The sequence below is a fragment of the Etheostoma spectabile genome, chromosome 20 (assembly GCF_008692095.1).
Source record: "Etheostoma spectabile isolate EspeVRDwgs_2016 chromosome 20, UIUC_Espe_1.0, whole genome shotgun sequence".
NCBI classification, from domain to species: Eukaryota; Metazoa; Chordata; class Actinopteri; order Perciformes; family Percidae; genus Etheostoma; species Etheostoma spectabile.
In genome coordinates, this window is record NC_045752.1 from 24742379 (window position 1) to 24759432 (window position 17054).

The following is a 17054-nucleotide window of genomic DNA, read 5'->3' on the forward strand; positions in this document are numbered from 1 at the left end:
GCCCAGGTCCAGGTCCAGCAGCTCCGTCTCACACTGTTACTCTACCAACTGAAGTTAGCCTCTTCTGTGTTCTTCACCGTGGCGGCCGCGATAGCCGAGTTACGACGGAAACACTGGTACAAATACAGGTTTGCCCCTCATACTTAACAATATACAGCTGTGTTAATAACAATTAAAACTGTAGACAAATGTCAGAAGTTTGGACCGGCGCTGTGTGGCGGGGCTGCGTGGAGAGTAGACGAGAGAGGGTAGAGGATAGATTCAACACAGGCACGGCTTTACAGACGAAATGGGTCATGTAACGCAAAATTAAACCATATCCATATGAACAGCATTGCAGCGGATGCGAGGACATTAGCACCGGTGCGTCCTAGAGGAGCTAACAGCTAACAGACGCTATAGCATCGACTAGCACTGCTCATTGCTGTTGTCTGAAAAACAACAAACGGGACAAAATGTTGCGTTTACTGGTAAACTGGTAAACCTAAAGACCAACGTATAACCGACTGCTCTGTTGAGTTTTCCTCCCGTTACTCTGTCCTCTGGGACTGTCTACATCTTGAAGCTAAGATGCACGGGGTGCAGTGAACTACTCTGACTGGCTCATGATCAGACGGTAGTAGCGGCAGATGGGCTATGCAAAAAACCCGGAGCGTTCTATGAAATGACGCTTCAAAAAAATTATCGCTCGATCACGCAAATTTGATCGTGGGAAGTCAAAAACGTGATCACAATTAAAATTCGATCAATTGTGCAGCCCTAAGTGGTAGAATATTGGAGTTGGAACTATATAAAACAACTATTTGGCAATGTTGGGCCAGGAGCTAAAACTTTGAGCCGCCATCTCTGTCCAGCCGACAACGTGACTCCTTCCTGTGATCCATTAATGTGTTTCACTGGTTCTGATCGCGATTAGCCATGTCCTGGGTATGTGACCCAAGTATGCCTTGGCAGGCGTTTTGCTGAGAAGCCAAGGAAGCACAGTGTAAAGTGTGAAGTCCTATACGCGGTTCTCAAGAAAGATTAGTAATTTAAAATTGAAAGCTTGCATATGGGAGTCTGTTGTTCATATATCATTTTCTGTATCACAATCTTTGGTACAGAGACATTGTCTTATTTATGGGCGGCTGTGGCTGAGGTGGTACAGTCGGTACAACAGGTCATGATGCTGCGCCATTGGTGTGTGAATGTGTGTGAATGTTTACCTGATGAGCAGGTGGCACCTTGTATCAACCACCAGTGTATGAATTTGTGTGTGAATGTTGCCTGTACTGTGCAAAGCTCTTAGTGTGCTCGTTAAGACTAGAAAGGTGCTATATAGATGTCCCTTTACATTTATTTTTTAATTTAATTTTTCTTAAACCATTTATACTTTTAATAAAATACCTGCCAATAATTAGTTTCTTTAAAGCACTGAACCTCTTACATTTTGTAATTTTGATAATTTTGACCATCATGTTCATGTGTCCAGAGGGCGATATCGTGGCTTTGCTTAGAAATGGACACTATTCAGAAAGCATTTCTTCAACTCCAGATTTTTTATCATATCAGAATTTTCACTTTGCTACCACATGCTAAAAGCTCAAAAGTGCAGTCCTTTTTTTCCAGGGTTTTGTTGTGAATATTCATTGTTTACAGGGGAATCCTGGATTTTTATATTAGTGGCCTCATTGCCTTAACAACCTTGACACTTTACCACTGCAACTTAACTTTAACAGTATAGCAAAATCATCAGTTTGGTGTTTAATCCGTCCAACACTTTACACAACATCTCAGCCTTTTGGGACAGATGCTTTAAGTCTGTTGGCTTGTTCTTTCATTCCTTGTACTATGGTGACAAAACTCGCAACTCACTTAAAGTATGACCTTATTTGGGGTTTTGGGTTGCCTTGTTGTATGCTTTTATAGTTTAACAACAGCACCTGCATATACTTGTCACTATATACTGTTTATAGATGGAGGGAAGAGATGCCTTTGTCTTCCCACTGGATATTTCTCTCTGAATGCCATCTAATGGGACTGAATGATTCTAATAATAATAATTATTCCAAACCAAATGTTGCTGCTTTCACACCTCATTGCTAAAACCTTCTGCTTTGTAACTGACATACACATGGCTGTGCCTACTGCCAGCCCTCTGTATGGACTATGAATATTTTGCATGACAGTCAACATGCAAGTAATGAGTGTTTCTAATGCTGTCTTTGTTTGCTTGTTTTCTCTTTCTCCTTGTATTCCAGAGGTCAACAGCAATATGCCAGGTGAGTTTGAATGAATAAATGTAAATATATGAAAAACACAGTTATTATTTGCATAGCTGCAGATTTCCAAACAAGCTAGATCAATACAAACATAGTATTGGCTAGGTGATTCTGCTTGCCATTCCCGTTGACAAGCTTACAGGTGATAACTGCTACAACATGGTCTAACAAAATGACCACACAAAGCTGCCAAAAGAAACTACAGTGAAGTAGTGTGCAAAAAGGTACAGTACATAATAGAAGATGCATCAAGAAACAGGCTAGATATATAAAAAACTGTGCTTGGATTCATTTGCCCTTTAATTACAAAATTCTAAACTATTCTACTCTGTAACTTATTCCTTTTGGATTGGAAGTTTCTAGATAGGTTTTCTTTAGGTTTCAGAAAACTGTAGCTTTTTATATTATACTAGAAATTATTTGTCATTGTCTTGATGCAATTTGACATATTTCAAATGACCAGAATTCACCCGTTCACATTGGTTTTACTGGAAATCACCTATTGTAGGTGGACAGAACCAGGACTTTATAAATGATGAAATGTTGCTCAATTGCTGCTAGATGTGTAAATAAGCAGCTGTTTGCTAACAGGTTTACTACATCAACTTAAAAGGCTTCATGTCAATGTGTTTACAACTTATTTTTGCAGAAAAAAAATCAGTTATTGCAGGTTTAGGTCCATATATCTGGTCAGTGATTGTGAGCTCTGTTATTGAATTCAAGATGAGGTGAAATGTTTTCTCCAGGCTCTCACTTCTTCTAACATGCTGGTATTTCTTCTGATGAAAGCCACAGGAAGCTTTGTGTGACATGTTGGTGTGTTCTGATGTCATGCTTTCACTCCTGGGTGTAAACATGTATCATCACAATACCAAAAAGTATTGAAACTAAGTGTGCTCTCTTTCTCAAGTGTTCTGTCATTCTTTCTGTCCTTCTCTTTTATCCCTCTCTTATCTTCTCAAGGCCTTGCACATATGATGGCAGAACAAGGTATGCCTCTCCTTCCCTTTTCGCTGTCATGTCTTTGTTTGGTTTGTGATTGTAGTGTGGAGCTGCATGTTTTGACGTTGGTGTGGAATAAATGTGACATGTGCATCATCATACTGTATATATTTGTGATATACACTCATTTTATAATTATGCTGTACTGCCTTACAAAGCCAAAACGCACTAACTATACATATGGTCAAAACAGTGTAGAGGCTACTATCTTACTGTTCAATTTCAATTCAATTCAATTTTGTCACTGTTGTTGGACAACATTGAACAACATTGTCCGCTAAAGCTACATTTATTCAGTGTTTTACCAAGTAGTAACTAAGTGCAGTTGTGATGGAGAAAAAGTAAAGTAGCATCTGCTTACATTATTGTTAAAGGTAACTAGCCTAGCCTCACGCCAGTTTCACACTGGAGCCTGCAGTGCTGCAAAGCATAACTTGTCAAATCTCAGCGAACAGCAGCCTGGCTTTTCTGCGTACCAGTTATCAAGCTTCTGCTCATCTCCAATCACATGTAGAGCAAATCTCTGTGTGTGCTCAGCTCTGTCAGTGACAAATATGTGGAATCAGTACATTTAAAACACAATCACAAACAGCAGTGGTACTGGACTATATTTTAATACAGCTTAACAGATGGGTAGTTTCTAAAATGCCATCAAGTGGGGACTAAAATTGCGGAATTGAAACTCAAAGGGTTTAGAAAAAGATGAACGTGACGGTTGGGTTTAGGAATCGGGACAAGCGGGACCCAATCTCGGGTCTTCTTGGTGGAAGTCTTGGGTTGTTTGACTCATCCACCACCTCAACGCGGATTTTCATTCTACTCGCTACCATTGTCGCTCTTAACACTATGTCATCAACTCATCGACTTTACTTTAGCATTGTTTTCTGTGGTGGCCACACAGAATTTTTACAACTTCTGTGCCACGACCAAATGCGCTGATAACAGTTTGTGATAATTTTCACGGAATTCTGTGAGACCAGGCTGGTTTTTACCCTTAAGACGGGAACGTGACTGTGAGGCGTTTTTAAGATTTCCACTCTGGAGGGTGGTTTCACTTATTTGCGTTTTTAAGCCCCAAAAACGCCGTCGCCGTCTAAACGAAAAGCACATCTGATAAAATATTTTTACGGTTTTTACCCGCGAGTGTATTCGTGTACTCCTTTTTTAGATTGTACAGTAGTTTAATTTTACGCTACTTTATACTTTTACTCCACTACAGTTCAGAAAGAAATATTGTACATAATAAACAAAAAACACACAACAATCTTCTAAAATCCAACAAAATAAACAGAATCTGGATAATAGCCATACATACTTTACATACAAGGAATTTGCCTTGGTATCTTGAGGCATGATAAGAAAGCAGGAGAAGCTTAAGTACAGACAAATAAATAAAAAAGAATAAAAGAATATGTCTTTAAAAAGATGTACAAACATGTGTTTAAACAGATGATGGAATGTGCACAATATTTACCAAGGAATGTGCAAAGTAGAAAATATGTGCCATGCAATGAAATAATCCAAAAATGTGTTCAAATTATCCAATATTTCACAAAAAAAGAAGGTATGCGTTTTGCTTATATAAGTGATGGCATTGCCCCTGAAATTGCCTACCCCAGGGGTGTCAAACATATGGCCCTAGGGCCAGAACTGGCCTGCCAAACGCCCACTGGATGACTTTGCAAAGTGTGAAAATTGCAGAGAAGGAATTAATTCCAAATCTAAATTTACCACTTCAAATTAAAAATACCAGTGTTCTTTTACCCTAAATTTACGACTTTATTCTTAGAAATTCTATAATTTTTCTTAGAATATCTCCCGGGCCCATAACATTATTTTCTTTCCTACAATGGCCTTAGAATACTGTTGCAGCAGAAGAAACTTGCAGAAACTCTGTGGCAGATAAAGTTTCTAGTCTTTCTGGAGTGGTTTACTGGTCTGGCCCACTTGAGATCAAATTAGTGGTATATGGCCCATGAACTAAAAGGAGTTTGACATCCCTGGCACTACCCGTTGTACCCACGCCCACAAAGGTCTAGTAACTCCTCCTTAACAAAGTATTTATTTACTTAATAAACACTTAATAATGAACCACTGCAAATATGTGATACAGCAAGGGAGTTAAAGGTCCCATATGCAATATGTCCATGTCTTTTGTAAAATATGTAAGAGGGGGCTTAAAGAAACAAGCACTGAAACGGAGCGTTTTGGACGGAGGGAGAATACAGGTAATAATAATATATATTTTTTACATTACAGCATGTAAGTATGTTTTAATAGAAACCCAAAATACATGTATGAACCTGAAAATGACTATGATATGGGACCAATTATGGTATGGAACCAATTACATATCTGTTATACAGTTCACCAAGCCACTGCACCATATGTGTAGTGAGTGTGCTCTGCCTTTGTTTGGCAGAATGGTTGTGACATTCAGAAAACCTGTAATGCCTAATGCAGTTGCATGTGTTTGTGTGTTGTGATGTACAGTCGTATTGCTATTGTACATTGATTTATTCCCATGTCATGTATTCATGTATACATTGATAGGTTGGGTGCCTGCTAGAATTTGAGCTTATGTCTCCTCTTCTTTTCCCTCCCTGTCTGGGCTCTCTCGGCTGTGGATCCTGTCTTCTCTCTTCACCTCCTCTTGCTCCTCTAGCTAAAAGCAAAGGTACAGCTTTTTCGAAATCTTTATTTTTCCGCCTCTATGAAAAGCGCCGCTTGCTCTGTGAGTGTTTGAGTAATGTGATTGATGCTTTAATGTGTTGACTTGTGTGTGTTCAGTGTCTCCTCTGAAATGGTTTCTCACAGAGGGAGCTCGGATTAAGCGAGTAATTAAGACAACCTTAATTGAAGGAGAAGAAAAAAACTGTGTCACTTTGTGTTTTTTTGCTGTGTGTGCTATGTAATTTGTTAGAATGCCATGCAGTGTATGGAGAGACAGCATGAGAGAGATTTATGACTTTCACTGTGGTTCAGTTTTCACAAAAAACAACTTTTCCACCCTCACTAAACATAAGACCAGTTCAAATGACAACATTTAGAATTCATTATTTCTACTGGCTGATGGGGGCAGTGACATGTCAGCAACCAAACTGACAAGCACCGTCTTAAACAAAGGAATGAGTTTGCTGGAAGTTGATTTTCAAAACACATTTCATGTTTATGCATGTGAACCTGAAATAGATTTGAAAGTAGCATTTTGTACTTTTTTTCTGGAGCTACAGGTGTGTGTTGTTGTATGTGAATACAGCTCAGAAAGCTCACCTGCTGAACACGGACAATTAAAAAATAAATCAGATCTGAGGACTCGACTTGACTTGCATTCTGAAGGCAAAAACCTGAGGTGACTTGACTTAATGACCTATATAAACGTAACACATTCTGTGCTGTATGTAGCTTTGCTATTTGGAGCACTGCCCAAACTATAATGAATATTTAAAAATTAGAGTAGAGTTGAGAATGAAGTTGAGAAAAACTCAATATTAACAACAACAGGGACCTTATCTTGCAACCGGCACAGTGCAGCGCAAAGACTGACGCAGTTGTCAATTTCCAGTCCATTGCCCACGTCATTTAAATAGCAAATGCACCTGTGGGCCCTGTGGGCCCTGGTCCTACATGAAGGTGTGTTCAGGTGCATTCTTGGCATATTGCTATCTTGAGGCAGCAGAAATGATCGCACTGATGACCTGGTCTAAAGTCAGTAACGCAGCATTTCATTGTTATTTTAACAGCGTAAATTGCACCTAGCTTCGTGCACAGTACGCACACACTATGCTTGTTACACACACAAGGATGCCCAGCAGCACAAAAACATGCAAAAGATTAAAAAATAAAAAATATTAAGCAGCAAAATCCGCCATCATAATAGCAATGCACCAACGTACAAACGTGCCTGGCTTTTACAGGGGATGGGAGGTGACACTGATTGGTTTATTGCATGTTACGCCTATGAATTAATTAAGACACTAAGTACATCCCTTTTTAACCATGTTCCTGGCACAATGACCCTTTTGTTAAACTAGCAAAAGTGGATTTGTACACGCCCTAAGAACACCTGCACCAATGTGCTTCACACCCTGCCCTTAGTCTTTAACTGTAACATTAACTAGTGGGTTAGGGTTTGTTGACTAGGGTTTGTTTTTGAGACCATTTTTATATATTTGGTATACATATTATGGAATTAATTAAGGAAGGAATGCTGCCGAGATGCACAATGAGGCCAGAATAATGGAGCAGAACCAGAGAGAATGAGATATGGTGTGTCATAGCTACAGTACATTTTCTGCAGACACAAGGATAAATGTGTTCTATTTTCCTCTATGCCCTGTCAGCCATACTACTGTAGCCCCATATGCCTACTCACATGCATTCAAGTGTTAAGTTAGCATTTAATCTTTTTGGATTTGTATGGCAATTTGAGAAGAGTACATTGTTTGCATGTTTGTATCTATGCCAATGTTATATATCACTTTGTTACGTATGTTTCCTCTTTTTGTTTAGACAACAACTGACACTTTTGTGAGTGTTGAGGTGTTGCTGGCCTTTAAATCTAATTTGTAAATGCTTGGTGACGCAAAGATTAGATCAATATTAACTAACAACTAGTAACTACCTGAATGAATCATGAATGGCAGTATTAATAATTGTTTATAAAACATATATTACAACACTCACTAACCTTTATTGCATGTCTAATCATTATAAGAATAAATACATGCCCAAATGTACATCTCATAGTTTTTTAATTATTTACTTACACTTTCTAAATGATCTTTTGAATTACTGACAACTTCTAAATAACTGGTTTCTAATTGATATAATGCTAAGTTTAGAAATGGTGAATCCACAATGTTTATGAGTTACATACAAATGTGTATTAATGTAAGAACACTGCTTTAGAAATTATGAATTAAGTATTTACTCATAATACTAAGGAACATTTTTTTTGCACGCATGATACCACACATTTACAAAGGCCTGTTAAATAAAATGCCTAAACATTTTAACATATGGGAAATATTGATAAATACACTTTTTCAGTCTGATCACTGCCACTCTTATCTCTCGCTTATCTCTGCCCTTAGTGCAAAACTTAACATTAGAACACAAAGTCCTACAGCAATAAAGAAACTAAGTACATTTACTCCAGTACTCTTACTGAGTATATTTTTTAATTACTTGTAATTTACTTTAGAATTACAATTTTATGCTACTTCATACTTCTATCCCACTACATTTCAGAGGCAAATAATTGTTTTTTTGTTTTACTACACTACATTTTTGACAGCTGTATTTACAAGTCCATTTGCAAATCTAGCTCTGACATGTGGTCAGTTTATAAAATAGGATGCATCATTATGAATTAAATGAGCAACTAGTATAGTATTTACATTACTGCCTTTATTGAGGGGGTTGGGGAGTTAAAGGTGGTGTACTCGGCATTCAGCAATTAATTTAGCAGTAAAGGAATATTTTCTATCTACAGATATGGAGGAGTAAATCCTGAGCAGAAAATTAAGTTACACTCCATCTGTGTGTGTTGTAATCTGACTTTCTCTGTTCTTTGTTTTGCTAGCCAGTCTGGCCGCACATACTGGTCTGGCCGTGGAAAATTGTAGGTATTTCATGTATTGGGGAGTGGTCTAAGAGCCCCATAGAGGCAGTCCTTGCCAGTCCTTGCCAGTCCTTGCCCCTTTAAAGTGTACACTCATTTTAAACAGCGGTGCCATACTGTGGTGATAAACACAAATTAAATTAGCATTAACAAGTGTGAAATTGAAAGGTCCTGGTTGGTTTGAGTGCAGAGTAGCAGCTCCAGTACAGAAATCTGTCTTTGGGTGTTTGCCTTAAGAAGCAGCCTGCTGTAACCTGTAATAGCCGGCCCCATTTACAGAACAAAGCTTGTGTAAGCTCCTGGAGATTCCTCTCCCTTTACCACCTGTCTCTCTCCCTTGTTGCTGTGTCTAATCCATGAGCGCGATGGTAGACATTATTAGGCATCAGGCTCTCTGTCGCATCCTGTTAGGCAGACAAGAGGCTCATATCTGGCTCTATTTGCATGGAAGCTCACTGGTGGCAGGCAGGGAGATAGAGAGAGATGGTGATATTAGTAAACTGTGTTTCTGCCATTGAGAAGTCATATTCTTCTGGCATGGGCTGAAACAGCATGCTTCTCTTCTCATTTTATAATCTGCTTTTTTCTTTTTTGTAAGACTCTCTCTACGTTAATATTCTCTTGGTCTATCTCTAGTTTTACCTCGCCACGCTTCCTCTTGGGGGAATTGTTGGGTCTTTGTTAATTATAGAATGTGGTCTAGACCCACTCCATCTGTAAAGTGTCTTGAGATAACTCTTGTTATGATTTGACACTATAAATAAAATTTAATTGAATTGAATGTCCAAACGCTTGGTAACACCACCATGCAAGACATAAGTTATAATCCCCAGGGTAGGTGGCTATTATCGGACCTGTCACACTGACTCATTTGTTCATCAAACAGACACGTCTAAAGCCCCATTGGTTACTACTCCCTTGTGATCTGAAATAACTGCAGAGATTGTCTCTGTTCTTGAATTGAGCTCAATTTCTACTTGCTGAATAGTGAAAATTTGAATTTCAATTACGCATTATGTACTGTATATACAGTATATATATATATATATATTGTTTTTGTTTAAAATATCGTGTTTTATAATATTAAAAATCACAAAATTACCAAATTATGTCATCAGATATCAACAAAACATACTAAGTTGAAAACCTGTCTTCTCTGACAACAATGCTTAAGCCAGTATTTTACCTTTTGAAATTTCCATTCTGGGACAGAATGTCTGTTTTTATTTTGGTTTGTGTTGCCGTCAACTGCCCGTTTTGATACATTAAGATAGAATTCAAACATGCAAAAACAATGGGCCATTGTAGAAACAACTGGATTAACAGAGTTAGATTCATTCTAACGTTACTAGAGGACCAGGGCAAACTAGCCACAGCTGTTTACAACCACCGTGAAAGACAAATGACAGAAACCGTGAGTTTGACTTCCTCATAATGAAAACATGCAATTTAACTTCAACAAAACAATCATGGAGCCTGAAGTGTTGAACTGGGACTAGGGGTGCAAAAGATCACAAAACCCACGTTTCGGGTTGGATCACGGTTTTTAGTCACGGATTGGATACATTTTCTTATCAGCACAAAAAGAGGGGGAATTTAAATGACTTATTATACATTTAACATTAATAACCTTTTACAATATAACTTTTTTCACCAACAAATTGCTGTAAAATGACAAAAACAGAGGAGAAAAACTTTAAACGAGGTTTAATGTTACCAGTTTCAAGTCAACACGACATTTACATCTGTGCTGTTTCTCCGACAACAGTAGTGACCGTAGTGCTAGTTTGTGTCTTTTAGCTCATACCTTTAGCGACAAATTGTTGGACGCCCCGGTGTCGATATGTGTATATTTATATTTTATGTATAATGGAGTCTGGAAAGTAGTAGAAACAAAGTAGTAGAAATGAATCCCCCCCTTAGGCGACAAACAGTGACTGTGCCCTGGGTGCAGACGACCGCGAGCTTGCTGTCTTTTACTGGTTGTTGCAGTGATTTTAAGCCAAGGAAAGGTGGCTGTCAGTCGGGTACACAAAACCGCGAGAAGTGAACATGTTTTGAATTTCAGTTTGATATCTCTAAGAGTTCCTGAGCTAATTCTTATAAATGACCATTTTTGATAAAAAATGGTCTGGCTTATATAATCGGCACAAATTGATGTATTGAAATTCCTTTGATTTAAACTCAGCGAAGTCCCCAGTTTATCTTCATGCCTTTTTTTTTAAACCATTAAAGGTCTCAAACTACTTCATTTTTTTTAAATGATTGAGAAAAAGTCACATGTCATATTAGAGCAGAAGACCAATGAAAGAATTAATGCTTCAAGCCGTGCTGTTTCCGAGATAATTGCGAAAAGGTAAAAATTGTTGTTACAGCACCACCATGTGGCGTATTATATATTTCAAACCAATCAAGTTTTCACGCATCCGTGATGTATGGTACGATAACAATTCTTAGTAAAATAATAAAATGGCACAAGAACGCCAACTTATACTGTACCTTTGGTGTCTGCTTCTGTCAATGTGACGGACATGTCGCCATCCGCCCATCCGTCCATGTGCTGCCTAAAAGAGTCAATGTGCAGACTGTACACATAGCAAGAGCACCTACTGCACATGCTCCAGTTGTTTCATACTCAGGTCCAGTTGGTGGTGTATGAACCGTATGCTCCACAAGCTGGTAGCACATTTCAGCAACAAGCCAATTCAAAGTGCTTTACATAAAACATTAAAGAGCAGGTAAAACAATTAAAAACATTCATAATCAACGTATAACCCCTAAATTAGAATAAAACAGGTTTGAAATACAATAATAAATGTTACAGTGCAGTGTTAGAAATGAATTACTTACAGGCTTGATTCAAAAGAACTGAGATTTGCAGCTGACATGCAGTTTTTTCGGAGTTTGTTCCAGATATGGAGCAAAAAACCTGAACATTGCTTCTCAATGTTTAGCTCTGACTCTGGGGACCGAAAGCGGAGCTGTCCTAGACCACCCGAGAGGTCTGGTGGGTTCACAATGTAAGATGAGAATGGTAAGGGCAGACCTTTATAAAGTGTAAAAGACAGTTAGAGAACAGTGTTAAAAGAGGAAATTCACAATCTTTTGAAAGAATACAAATACCACTAACACTGTGGTCTGGGAAATGCACGTGTGATGTGCCTGATCGACGCAGACCCTCTCCAAAAGAGATGGAAAGTGCCCTGAGAGACTGTTTCAACACCACAGACTGGGATGTGCTGATCGAGCCCGCATGGTGAGACATAGAGGGGATACAAACTGTCTGACGGACTACCTGAACTTTTGTGCAGACTGGTCTCCCTATCAGACCGTCCGATGTTACCCAAACAACAAGCCATGGGTAACACAGAGGTCAAGGCTGTCCCAACAGGAAGAAGGCTGCCTTCAGGAGCAGGGACAGGGAGGCCATGAAGGCAGCACAGCGGAGGTGAAACACTGTGTGAGGGAAGCTAAGGACAGCTACAGGAGGAAGGTGGAGCAAGAAGCTGAGGGAAACAACATGAGGGAGGTCTGGGAAGGTGTGAGGACCATCACAGGTCACAAACACAAGACCAGAACTACAGGGGGGACAATAGAGGGCCAAGGAGCTGAATAACTTTTTCAACAGGTTTAACCAGCCCTTGCCCCCCCCCACCCCCACCCTCACCGCAGCAATGTTCCCTTCCCTCCACAACCTCCCCCCTGACACCACCACATCCCAGTCTACACACCTCCCCCCCAACACCGCAATACCCCCCTCTTCACACCTCCCCCCCAACACCGCAATACCCCCCTCTTCACACCTCCCCCCCACACCACAATACCCCCCTACTCCTCAATACAACCCCCCCCCACATCACCACAGACCAAGTCAGAGGACAGCTAAGAGCTGCCGGCCCAGGAAAGCGCAGCGGCCCGGATAAAGTGGTCCGAGACTGCTGAAGACCTGCGCAGCAGAACTGGGGGAGCCGCTCCAACGGATCTTCACCTTAGCCTGCAGCTAGGGAGAGTGCCCACCCTTTGGAAGACATCCTGCATCGTTCCAGTTCCCAAGAAGAACAGGCCCAGCGAGCTGAATGACTTCCGACCGTGGCACTCACTTCACACCTGATGAAGACGTTGGAGCGGCTCTTCCCTGCCTCCTCAGACCTCAGGTACAGCACGCCCAGGACCGCCTACAGTTTGCGTACCAGCCAGACGTTGGTGTGGAGACGGCCATCCTCACCTGCTACACCGGTCCACTCCCATCTGGATAAGGGAATGGCACAGTGAGGGTCCTCTTCTTGACTTCTCCAGTGCCTTTAATACCATTCGCCCCCCTATACTCCAGGACAATTGATCAGATGGGATGGACCCCTATCTGGTGGACTGGATCGAGACTACCTCACCGACAGGCCACAGTACGTAAGGCTAAAGGACATCATGTCTGACACTGTGGTCAGCAGCACTGGAGCCCCCCAGGGCACAGTGCTGGCCCCTCTCTCTCACCCGTACCTCTACTTCTGCTACACCTCGGAGCTGTGTCACATACACAGAGTACGCAGATGACACAGCCATCGTTGGGTGTATTAGCGGTGACAGGGAGGAGGAGTATCGGAGTCTGGTGGGGGACTTGCTCTCTGGTGTCGCCCTAACTGCCTACAGCTCAACCCCTCTAAGACGAGGAGCTGGTCATTGACTTTGGGAGGTCCGACCAAGACCACACCGGTCCTGCTAGAGGGAGTTGAGGTGGAGGCAGTTCAGTCGTACAAATACCTCGGCTGTGGCTGGACAGCAAACTGGACTGACAACACACAGCAGCCACCTGTACAGGAAGACACGAGCCGGCTGTACTTCCTGAGGAGGCTGCGCTCCTTTAACATCTGCAGCAAACTGCTGTGGATGTTCTACCAGTCTGTGGTCACCAGTGTCCTCTTCTACACTGTGGTGTGCTGGGGGGGCACATATCAAAGAAGACACCCACAGGCTGGATAAACTGATCGGCGGGCCCCTCTGTGTCGGCATGAACGGACTCACTGGTGACGTGGCAGAGAGGAGGACATTGGACAAACTGCTGGCTATTACTGAAAATGCCAGCCACCCCTGCACACCGTCATCAGCACCCAGAGGAGCCGTTCAGGAAGGCTGCTCTTCCCAAGTGCCGGACCAACAGACTCAAGGACTCCTTTGTCCCTCATGCCATCCGACTATACAACTCCTCACTAGGGGGGAGGGAGAAATAGGGCAGAGAGGACTACATACATCCATACATACATACATACATACATACTAACATACATACATACATACATACATACATACATACACACATACATCCATACATGCACACCTGGACTTAAATTCACACTGGTCAATTTATTTTAATCATTTTTAACACTGGACTAAACACTGACACTTTATAATAATTTATGGTCTTTTCTTTGTTTATTTGACAAATGTTCTTATAGTTGTTATAATTTTTATTGGTATTTTGTTGATTTTGTTGTCTTTATACTGTCTTTTTATCTATTTTTTATTTCTTTGTTCTTGCTAAAAACTGCTGCTGGAACTTTCAATTTCCTGCGGGAGTCATCCCAAAGGATCAATAAAGAGAAGTCTAAGTCTAAGTCTAAGTCTAAAAAGGTATGCATGTGCATCCGCCCTACCTGTACCCCTACTACGCTCTAAACTATTATTTCTAGGGAAGGTATTTTTTTAACCTCAATCAATTCTTCTTTGAGTTTAGAAACTCTGTGGAGTGCCACTTAGAATTTTGCCATGTCATCTGCAACATGCACAGTCTTTAAAAAGATGGACCTTGTCACTTCTGATCTGCCAGACTTTGCAATGAAATCTTTTCTGCACAGTGTGCACTGTAACATTTGACATCCCGTCTCTGCACTCCCATCTGGTCACATAAACAGGTCCCCAGTCTGGGGACTATTTGCCCCCACTAACTATCTTGTGTGTGGATGCTGCTGATGCATGAGTGTGCAAAGTTTACAGTAGTTGACTATAATATACTTTATGGGTGGATATAATGTACGTTTTTAGGCGCTAGTGGATGTTTGTGTGAATGAATCAATGTTCAGAGATACATGTGAATATCATTTGTAGTGAACATATGTGCTTCACCGTACTAAGTATATAGTATCAAAGCCACTCTTGGCGAGCTGCTCTCGCCCGAGCTGTTCATGCTGTCCCATACTGTGCTGCTGCCTGTGCTGGCAGAGATCATATGCCAACAAACAGCAGTGGCAACAAAAACAACAGACCCAGACAAAACAGAAAGAGAACAGCACTGACAAACCACACTTAAGTATTCCCCATGTCCTTCCCTGTCTACCTCTTCCCTTCTTTTCCTTTTTTCTTATTTAAAGAATTTAAAGGACATTTAAAAAAGAAGAAGCCTTTTTAAACCTTTACGATCACATCCCCAGTCATATTGTGCACTTATATAACAATATATGCCAAAAAAATGACAAAATTAAAATGTCTTTGTATTTTTATATCAAAGCCGATTTGCTTCCTGTAAAATGCTGTTGGTTACGTAGGCTGGAACCAAGCAATTTCAAGCAATAATAGAACATCCACCCATCAATCAATCTGCAGCGGTTAGCGGCACAGAGCTATTGATTCATTCACTATCTAGCTAGCAACAGCAGTGACAGTGGTTGAGACAGCGTAGACAGAAAGACAGAGGTGAAAACAATACCACCTGATGTGGCAGGTAACAAATAGGGGTGGGGGAAAATAATTGATTGCGATGCACACAATGAAACTACCCCCACCTTTTTTAGTTTAGTTTTCACCCCTGGACAGCACCCAACGTCCAGCAAGCATTTTAGAAAAAGCTGTCATTGGCTATCAACATGTCAATCATGGCATTTGTTGCCAATCACATTCCCTTTCCAACGGTATATAGCATGATGGGAACATCCAATGGGAGCCAATCCAAATGAATGTGCAACAGACCTACAGTATGTCCCGCCTCCCAGAGCCTGCAGGCATATACATGAGATTTATGAGATAAAATATGTTTGAAAGTGTTTGAATGAATGTAAAAAGGTTTTTGTAAGTCATTTTAAGTCTTTAGTGTGTTTTTTCTAATAGCAAAGAAGTGAGTAAAAGCATTTGGGAAAATGTGGTCACTTAGAGAGGTTTTGGAAAGGTTTTGGCACACCAGTGACACCTATAATACCAAATACGTAAAAACTCCCTAGCTGCCATTAGGTTAGGACTAGAGTTCTGAAACATTATAGTAGTCTTGCTACTAAGGTGTAGAAGGTATGTGTTGTGGTCTGCATAGTGTGCCACCAGGGCCTGAAGTTAACCTTTTTGACCACCGGCCACAGTCAAAAACAGGAATTGCTGTGTCTCTATGACCCTATCCTGTCCTAGTCATGGTAGCCTACTTGTGGATATGACACCGTCATCACGTGGTGTATTAGGGGGGCCCGACTTGTTAATCCAACATGGAGGCAGAATTTCCAATCCTGGGCTGGGACACACATGCAGTTTGATAAAGTACTTATTCAACTTCAACTTATCATTGCACCTACCTATGTAGCTGTCCTCAATTTAAGTCATCCTGTACAGCTCACCTGTGGTTTTCCCTACATCCACCGTGTCTGAATGTGTGTGTTTATGTGTGTGTGCACGCGTCAGTTGCGGGGGGAACAGAGTAGCTACCCCGCCCGCCCACTGCAGCGAGTCAACAGGATTGAAACAGCAGCAACTTTTAGCAACTTTATAGTGAACAAAACGTTACAGCGTACATTGATGTTAAATTGTATACATGTTGGCAGGACGGTCTGAAAGTTTTTGCACCGTCTTTCGCTGTACTTTTTGTTGGTAAATGTGAGCTGTTCGAGTCACACACGTCTTGTCTTCATAGCAGAAACAGGGAAATTAATCTGACCCGTTATCACTCCCGCTTGGTCAGTGGCTGCACGTGGGACTGCTGTAATGAAAATGCGATAGGGGGCCCCGTAAGCAACTGCGTATCTTGCTTACCGATAGTTACACGTCTGACTCACTCAGTTCTCATTGGCTACCTGCCACATTGGCAGATAGACTGACAGTGTTACCTGCCAATTGCAAAATTCAGCCGCATTTGACAGGTGGTCGAGTGTTAATTTCAGGCCCTGTGTGGCACAAAGTGTGTGTGTGTGTGTGTGTGTGTG

General features: G+C 41.0%; 1 protein-coding gene and 1 long non-coding RNA gene across 5 annotated transcripts in view; one reads left to right on the forward strand and one right to left on the reverse strand.

Moving 5' to 3' along the window:
* nrxn3a (neurexin 3a) overlaps positions 1-17054 on the forward strand; it is a 269643-nt gene that overhangs the window by 62446 nt on the left and 190143 nt on the right. For all 4 annotated transcript variants that reach the window (XR_004327078.1, XR_004327079.1, XM_032501200.1 and 1 more), the window contains exons 3-5: positions 2241-2261; positions 3225-3251; positions 5929-5997. Coding sequence is in view for 2 of the 4 variants with exons in the window: in XM_032501200.1 (XP_032357091.1) it covers positions 2241-2261; positions 3225-3251; positions 5929-5997 (117 nt within the window). In the remaining 2 variants the exon portion in view is untranslated. The remainder of the gene's footprint in view (positions 1-2240; positions 2262-3224; positions 3252-5928; positions 5998-17054) is intronic.
* Positions 4248-16201, reverse strand: LOC116670627 (uncharacterized). Its single transcript, XR_004327081.1, has 3 exons — positions 16186-16201; positions 14082-14083; positions 4248-4419 (listed from the first exon to the last, which is right to left on the reverse strand). It is a non-coding gene; the product is annotated as an uncharacterized LOC116670627 (long non-coding RNA).